The sequence below is a fragment of the Cebus imitator genome, unplaced genomic scaffold (assembly GCF_001604975.1).
Source record: "Cebus imitator isolate Cc_AM_T3 unplaced genomic scaffold, Cebus_imitator-1.0 Scaffold51, whole genome shotgun sequence".
Classification (NCBI taxonomy): Eukaryota; Metazoa; Chordata; class Mammalia; order Primates; family Cebidae; genus Cebus; species Cebus imitator.
Window position 1 is genome coordinate 9,904,920 of NW_016107366.1, and position 8,165 is coordinate 9,913,084.

The window sequence follows — 8,165 nt, forward strand, 5'->3', positions numbered from 1 at the left end:
AAGGCCGGCGCGGTGGCTCACGCCTGTAATCCCAGCACTTAGGGAGGCTGAGGTGGGCAGATCACCTGAGGTCAGAAGTTCGAGATCAGCCTGACCAACATGGAGAAACCACATCTCTACTAAAAATACAAAATTAGCTGCGCATTGTGACACATGCTTGTAATCACAGCTACTCAGGAGGCTGAGTCAAGAGAATTGCTTGAACCTGGGAGGTGGAAGTTGCAGTGAGCCGAGATTTCACCATTGCACTCCAGACTGGGCAATAAGAGTAAAACTCTGTCTCAAAAAAAAAAAAAAATTAGCTGGATATAGTGGCATGCACCTGTAGTTCCAGGGTACTTGGGAAGCTGAGGTGGAAGGGTTGCTTGAGCCCAGGAGGTCAAGGTCAAGTCAGCTGTAAGTGAGCCATGTTTGTGCCAGTGCACTCCAGCCTGGGTAAAAGAGCAAGCCCCTGGCTCTAAAAAAGAAAAAAATAATAATGGGTGAAAGCTCAAAGATGTTAAACAACTTGGTACAGTCATACAGTCAGTAAGTAGTAGAGCCTGGACTAAAACCCAAGCCTCCTGAATTTAAAGTCTATGTTTTTTCCATCAGGTCATAATACGTAAACTAAAGGAAATTGTGGAAGCTAACCTTTTGCTTATTTCTTTCAAGTCAACGTTGGTGAGGACTGTCCAGTATTCGATGGCCTGTTTGAATTCTGTCAGTTGTCTACTGGTGGTTCTGTGGGTAAGGAATATTCATCCTCTCCTCTGGGGTGGACTGGGTTGTTCTACTGAGGTCTGCCTTTTAGGGTGCTATTCTAGTTGGCTAATCTGAAACCATGTAGAATGGTCCTGTGGGTTTTTACTTAAGTCTCTAAAATGGCTAGTGCAGTGTCTCACACCTGTAATCCCAGCACTTTGAGAGGTTGAAGTAGGAGGATTGCTTGAGGTTAAGAGTTCAAGACCAGCCTAGGCAACATAAAAAAAAAAAAAAAAAAAAACAAACAGATAAAAACAATTAGCCGAGCATGATGGCTCGTGCCTGTAGTCCCAGCTACTCAGGAGGCTGAGGCAGGAGAATGGCCTAAACCCAGCAGGTTGAGCCTGCACTGAGTCATGATCACAACACTCTATTCTAGCCTGGGCAATAGAGCAAGACCCTGTCTCAAAAAAAAAAAAAAGTTTAAAAAGTCTCTAAAAGGTCCTGGTTCAGTCCCAGCCCAGGTTCAATCTCTGACATGGTACAGACAGGTGTCCTTGACTGTCCTCTCCTACTAAAAGATCTTATATACAGGAGTTCTCTGCAGAATCTCCTGGGGTTGTTGAGATGCTGTACATAAAAGCAATTTGTGAACTGCAAAGTGCTATAAAAATGGAAGTGTCATCATCTGTTAATCTGTCCTATGAAAAAGTATGGTAATTACCTTTAGAGGTCAGAAATACTCCCCACATATCTCCCACTTCCATTTGCAACTTTTGGGTTATCTGTAGGATTACGATAAACCCTTTCTTAACAAATATTTATTTCCCTGTGATCCCCCCACCAATATAATCATTGTGTCCACCTCCAATGCCCCACCAGTATAATCACAGAAAACAAAGAAAAATTACACAGAAAAAAGCACAGTCACCCACAATCACAGGGTTGGTGGATAACCTCTGTTACCATTTTGGTGTTTGTATGGTCATTCTTTTTTGCGTGCGTATATATCTGTATAACACATAGGAACATCTATATATTATAAAAATGAGTTATAAACATATCACAGATACATGGTTTTATGCCTCCATTTCCTACTTAACGAAATTGTCTACAGTTTTTTACAGCTTGCTTTCTTGTGGCTCTATGATTATTCCATGTTGTGGATCTACTTGAGTTGTTATAATCTGTCCCTCTTCTTGATCAGTTGGATCAATCTATGCTTGTATTGCTGTTAAAATTAACACAGCAGCTGGACATGGTGGCTCATGCCTGTAATTCCAGCGCTTTGGGAGGTGGGTACGGGTGGATCGCCTGAGGTCAGGAGTTTGAGACCAGCCTGGTCAACATGGTGAAACCCTGTCTTTAATAAAAATACAAAAGCTGGCCGGGTGCGGTGGCTCAAGCCTGTAATCCCAGCACTTTGGGAGGCCGAGGCGGGTGGATCACAAGGTCAAGAGATCGAGACCATCCTGGTCAACATGGTGAAACCCCGTCTCTACTAAAAATATAAAAAATCAGCTGGGCATGGTGGCACATGCCTGTAATCCTAGCTACTCAGGAGGCTGAGGCAGGGGAATTGCCTGAACCCAGGAGGCGGAGGTTGCGATGAGCCGAGATTGCGCCATTGCACTCCAGCCTGGGTAACAAGAGCGAAACTCCGTCTCAAAAAAAAAAATAAATAAAAATAAAAATACAAAAGTTATCTGGCATGGTGGCTCATGCCTGTAATCCCAGCACTTTGGGAGGCCAAGGCAGGCGGATCACAAGGTCAGGAGTTTGAGCCCAGCTTGACTAACATGGTGAAACCCTGTCTCTACTAAAAAATACAAAAATTAGCTGGGTATGGTGGCACACATCTCTAATTCCAGCTACTCAGGAGGCTGAGGCAGAAGAATTGCTTGAACCCAGGAGGTGGAAGTTGCAGTGAGCCGAGATCACACTACTGCACTCCAGCCTGGGCAACAAAGCGAGACTCTGTCTCAAAAAAAGAAAAAATTAGCCAGGTATAGTGCCACGTTGCCTGTAATCCCAGCTACTTGGTAAGCTGAGGCAGGAGAATCACTTGAACCCGGGAGACAGAGGTTGCAGTGAGCCAAGATCACACTACTGCACTCCAGCCTGGGGGACAAAGCAAGACTTCATCTAACACTGCTACAAATGCACTAGCACACATGAGTGTGTATTTCTCTTTTACTTCTTCTTGGACCTATTTGTGCTAATGCTGTTTGACCCAGTGTGCTGGCACTATCTTTGGTATTTTTTCTTTTTCTTTTTTTGAGATGGAGTCTTCCCCTGTCATCCAGGTTGGAGTGCAGTGATACAGTCTTGGCTCACTGCAACTTCTGCCTCCTGGGTTCAAGTGATTCTCCTGCGTCAGCCTCCCCGAGTATCTGGGACTACAGGGGCATGCCACCACGCCCAGTTAATTTTTTTTGTATTTTTAGTAGAGACGAGGTTTTATCATGTTGGCCAGGCTGGTCTCAAACTCTTGACCTCAGGTGATCTGCCCGCCTTGGCCTCCCAAAGTGCTGGAATGCCACTACGCCCAGCCTATCTTTGCTATTTTTTTGAAGTTCCTTGACCATAAGCCACAGTAAGAAATAAACTTACACATGCAATCCAGGATACATATAACACATAGGCGTGCATGTACACAGTCACTTACTCTGAAGCCCGAGTTTTACCAATGAACAGTTACCTTTACTGTTACCCTGATTTTTTTTTTTTTTTTTTTTGCAATGGAGTCTTGCTCTTGTTGCCCATGCTGGAGTGCAATGGCGCAATCTTGGCTCACCACAACATCCAGCCCTCTGTTCGAGTGATTCTCCTGCCTCAGCCTCCCGAGTAGCTGGGATTATAGGTGCCCACCACCACGCCCGGCTAATTTTTTGTATTTTTAGTAGAGATGGGGTTTCACTATGTTGGTCAGGCTAGTCACGAACTCCTGACGTCAGGCGATCCACCTGCCTCGGCTTCCCAAAGTGCTGGGATTACAGGCGTGAGCCACCATGCCTGGCCTACCCTGATATTTTTATTCTACAATATTTCATTAAAAATATGACTAATAAGTCATGACCCACTAAATCAGCTTTTAGGCCTGCTAATGGGTTACTACCATCAGTTTGGAAAATAGTTTTTTAAGAGTAACCGGTATCATGTTTATTCCCTGCTGGGGTAGAATGGGAGGGAAGGGACTGATTTATGAATTGTACAATACAGCCGTTGATTAGGCAGGTCCTACCTCTCACTGGGTTCCCTGGGCTACCTGGAGGAAGGAGAGAGTGGCTTAGTAATGGGCTTATGTTCTCTCTTTCCACGCCCAGCAAGTGCTGTGAAACTTAATAAGCAGCAGACGGACATCGCTGTGAATTGGGCTGGGGGCCTGCACCATGCAAAGAAGTCCGAGGCATCTGGCTTCTGTTACGTCAATGATATTGTCTTGGCCATCCTGGAACTGCTAAAGTATGCCTGCCTGGCCTTGTCTCTTGGAGGAGCACCTTAGGCCAGGTTCCCATTTCCCTCTCCCTCGGGCTTGCCTCCCTAGTTTGCTTTTCCTACCAATGTGCTGGCTAGGATGTGATTGGTGAGTGTCTCTGGCCATCATCTCCTTAACGGGGTCTTGGTTTGATCTGAGCCACGGCATGATCAGGGGCAGGTGCTGCTCAGATCCTGCCTCCAGAGTGTCCCTGTGTGGCTGGAGTTGACCCTGGCTGTAGAGTAGGAAGATTGGACATGGTCGGCTTGGTCAGGCCTCTGGAGACACCCGGCCGCTCTTCCACCTTCCTTCAGCCAGTTTCCACGTCTCTGGTGCTTAGAGATACCTGAGGGAGGCAGCCAGCCCGGTAAGCTGGGACCTGGCGCCCTTGGCGCGTCCCATCCCCAAAGAGCCCCCAGACCCCTGACCCCCTTCTGATCCTAGGTATCACCAGAGGGTGCTGTATATTGACATTGATATTCACCATGGCGACGGTGTGGAAGAGGCCTTTTATACCACAGACCGGGTCATGACTGTGTCCTTTCATAAGTATGGAGAGTACTTCCCAGGAACTGGGGACCTACGGGTGAGAAATCCCTTTAGGAGCCAACCAGCTCACCCTCAGCTGCCAACTCTACTTCTCTCTCCTATGTCGTGTCACTAAAAACTGCCTCCTGCCTCTTCTGCCATTCACAATACCATGTCCCAATCTGAGGCACTTGCCCTGATCTCTTTCCCCTTCCTTATTCTGGAGGAAGGGAATGATGGGACAGGAAGGGTCAGAGAAACGAGAGGGGTCTCCTGACTCACTGTACCTCCCTCCTGGCCACGCTAGGTTGCATCACACTATTCTTATGTCTCATAAGGCTTGAGTTTGGGGCTAGGAATTAGGACTCTGAAGGACCATCTCAATGTTCTTAATGTTTTTAGGTCACTTTCCCCTTTAGCCATTTGACTGAAAGCTATGGACTGTCTCTCCAGAAAAGTACATGAGTTTTTACATCTGATATGGAATAGTTAATAAACAAGTCCCCTTGCTGAAGCCCATCCATGAACCTTAGGATAAGAATCCTTGGAAACTACTTCCTTGAACTATTCCATCTGCTTCTATTAGCATGAATGCAGTGAAATAAGCTGTTTGCCATGCCCAGTGGCCCTTGGGTAAAAAAGTGGCACTAATTCAGTTGTTTGCTATGGCAAGCATTAGAATAAATGATCATTCACTTTTTTTTTTTTTGAGACAGAATCTCACTCTGTTGCCCAGGCTGGAGTGCAGTGGTGTGATCTTGGCTCACTGCAGCCTCTGCCTCCTGCCTCCTGGTGCAAGCGATTCTTGTGCCTCAGCCTGAGAATAGCTGGGATTATAGGTGTGCGCCACTATGTCTGGCTAATTTTTGTAGTTTTAGTAGAGATGGAGTTTCACCATGTTGGCCAGGCTGGTCTGACCTCAAGTTATCCACCCACCTTGGCCTCCCAAAGTGCTAGAATTACAGGCACATTCACTTTTTCAAGGTTCCTGAGAAGGACTTTCTTATCTCTCCTTCCCTCCACACCACCCTAGAGAGGGAGCATGGGGGAAGAGGAGTGAGCATTAGGGCTCTCTGGAATGGAAAGGGTTGTCAAGGGTGGTGGTTATTTCCGTGGCCCACCTGCCAGCCAGTCCTAACCCAATCCCAATGTAGAAATCTTGTGCCACAGGGTAGGGTCTTCAATCTCTGCGCCCATCAACAGCTCTCAGCCTAGGTGTAGGCTTAATGCTATGCCCAGAGATGTGAGCTAGATTGGAGAGTGAAGAGAATGGTACTCACAAGGTACCCCTGTTCTGTCCTGGCCCACATCATGGGCCTAGCTTATCTCTCTTAGAACCTCTTCCTTTATCCCTCCAGCCCGCATCCCTGACCTTCCTTTAAGCTGCATCCTTCAGTTTTACTTTAATGTCCTTCTTAATTAGGATATTGGGGCTGGCAAAGGCAAGTATTATGCTGTTAACTACCCACTCCGAGATGGGATTGATGACGAGTCCTATGAGGCCATTTTCAAGCCGGTAAGTGGCTTTATGCACTCCTTGGGCTACAGAAAGGGGATTGGTCTAGGGCAGGGGAGCAAAACACCCCCATGATACCTCAGGAATCTCTCCTTACTAAAGCTGGTGGGGAGATAGAAGTGTTTGAACCTTGGATTGCTGTGTGGTCAGTTAGGGGAAGAAACATCCATATTTGTTGGTTCCTTCTGTGGGTCAGGTCTTCTGCTGGATATAAACATATCTAAGACATGGTCTTTGCCCTCATGGACTATGGTGGGCAAGGCAGGCACATACCCAGTAGTCTATGGTTAGTACTGTTTTCATATCTCCGTCTCTGGGCTACTGGGAGATTCTTGTGTTCTTTTGGTAGTGATATGTCTCCTTGGTTTTTCATGTTCCTCATTGCCTTACACTGATGTCTGCACATTTGAAGAAGTAGGGACTTACTCCAGTCTTTGCAGACTAGCTTTGTTTGGGAAAGCCCTTCACCAGTTACCCCATCCAGAGATTCTGGAAAGGCTGTCTGGCCTGTTCCATGGGCAGGCTGGCCTAGTGCCTGTGTTTTTGAGGGCTGATCAGAGGAGTGAGAGACAGACTCCTGCCTGGGCTGGCAGGAGCATAGTCAGGGATGACTTCACAGAGGTGGTGATGTTTAAGCTGGACTTTGAAAAACGAGAAGGTACCCATGTGAGGAAGGAGGTGACAGCAGTAAGTGTGGCATTCAGTAGAAGGAACAGCACCAGCAGAAGTGCAGATATGCCAGTGTGGCAGCATGTAGGCCAGTGTGGTGTATGGGAGGTGTGCTGAAGGAGGTGGTGGGAAGTGTATGCTGGGCTCAGTGTTTCAAAGGGAGCCTTGAATGCCATGCTGAGGAGTTAAATCTTCACTTATAAGCAATAAGAAACTGTTTAACCTAATAAGGTCAGGTAGTCATTCAGCAAACGCTGACTGCCTACTGTGTGACTAGCATTTAGTAAGGGCTACAGAAGTGGGAGTTATGGTCTCTGTCTCATTAATGTTAGACTCTGGTTGTGAGAATAAGATAAACCAAAAGTGCTTGCTCATAATGTAAGGCTCCAAGTCTGTAAGACCGAATGATTAGAGTAGATCCGGCTAAGGGTCAGGAAGGCTTTCTGGAGGAAGTGGCACTAGAGCTTGGGCAATAGAAGAGATTTAGGGAGTTGACATGGAGGCCATTCTAGTTTCAGTGTTAGTACAGTAAGAAGCGTCTTAGAGAACTTTTCAAATTGGAAAATTAAAATCCCAAGTAGGGAAGCAAGAGCTCCAGCCTGGTACTCCCTTTTCTCTCCCATATAGCATGAGGGAGAGCGGAAAGGTAGGAGTGGGGAAGAAAGTGTTGCACCCAGCCTTTCCATCCCAAACCTCATATTGCTTTCTTGAGGTTGGTGGTGACCAGGATTTATCATTTTAGGTCATGTCCAAAGTAATGGAGATGTTCCAGCCTAGTGCGGTGGTCTTACAGTGTGGCTCAGACTCCCTATCTGGGGATCGGTTAGGTTGCTTCAATCTGACCATCAAAGGTGAGACCAGATAGCACAAGGATGGGTGGGCGGGGTCCTGGTTGGTACTCCTGTAATAACTCAGCACCCCTTCTCCCACCAAAGGGCATGCCAAGTGTGTGGAATTTGTCAAGAGCTTTAACCTGCCTATGCTGATGCTGGGAGGAGGTGGTTATACCATTCGTAATGTCGCCCGGTGCTGGACGTATGAGACAGCTGTGGCCCTGGATACGGAGATCCCTAATGGTAATAGCTCCAGGGCCAAGTTCAGCTGGGCTGGGCAGGAGCTGGAGCTCATGTGTCCTTAAGTTTCTAACACCTTCCCTGTTGGCCACGTGACCTTTCCTCTTCTGATACTGGTCATTGAGTCCCATGCCTGTCCTCTTGTGATCAACAGACCATAACCATCACTTTTTCCCCAAGTCTCTTTTTTTTTTTTTTTTTTTTTTTTGAGACGGAG

At 46.9% G+C, this 8,165-nt stretch overlaps 1 protein-coding gene across 1 annotated transcript in view; it reads left to right on the top strand.

Annotated features, from left to right (window-relative positions):
• The window catches only part of HDAC1 (histone deacetylase 1), a 47,038-nt gene that overhangs the window by 36,200 nt on the left and 2,673 nt on the right, over positions 1-8,165 (top strand). Inside the window, exons 4-9 of the mRNA XM_017527929.2 lie at positions 655-729; positions 4,011-4,149; positions 4,607-4,748; positions 6,114-6,206; positions 7,618-7,726; positions 7,811-7,951. Of these exons, the coding sequence (XP_017383418.1) occupies positions 655-729; positions 4,011-4,149; positions 4,607-4,748; positions 6,114-6,206; positions 7,618-7,726; positions 7,811-7,951 (699 nt within the window). The remainder of the gene's footprint in view (positions 1-654; positions 730-4,010; positions 4,150-4,606; positions 4,749-6,113; positions 6,207-7,617; positions 7,727-7,810; positions 7,952-8,165) is intronic.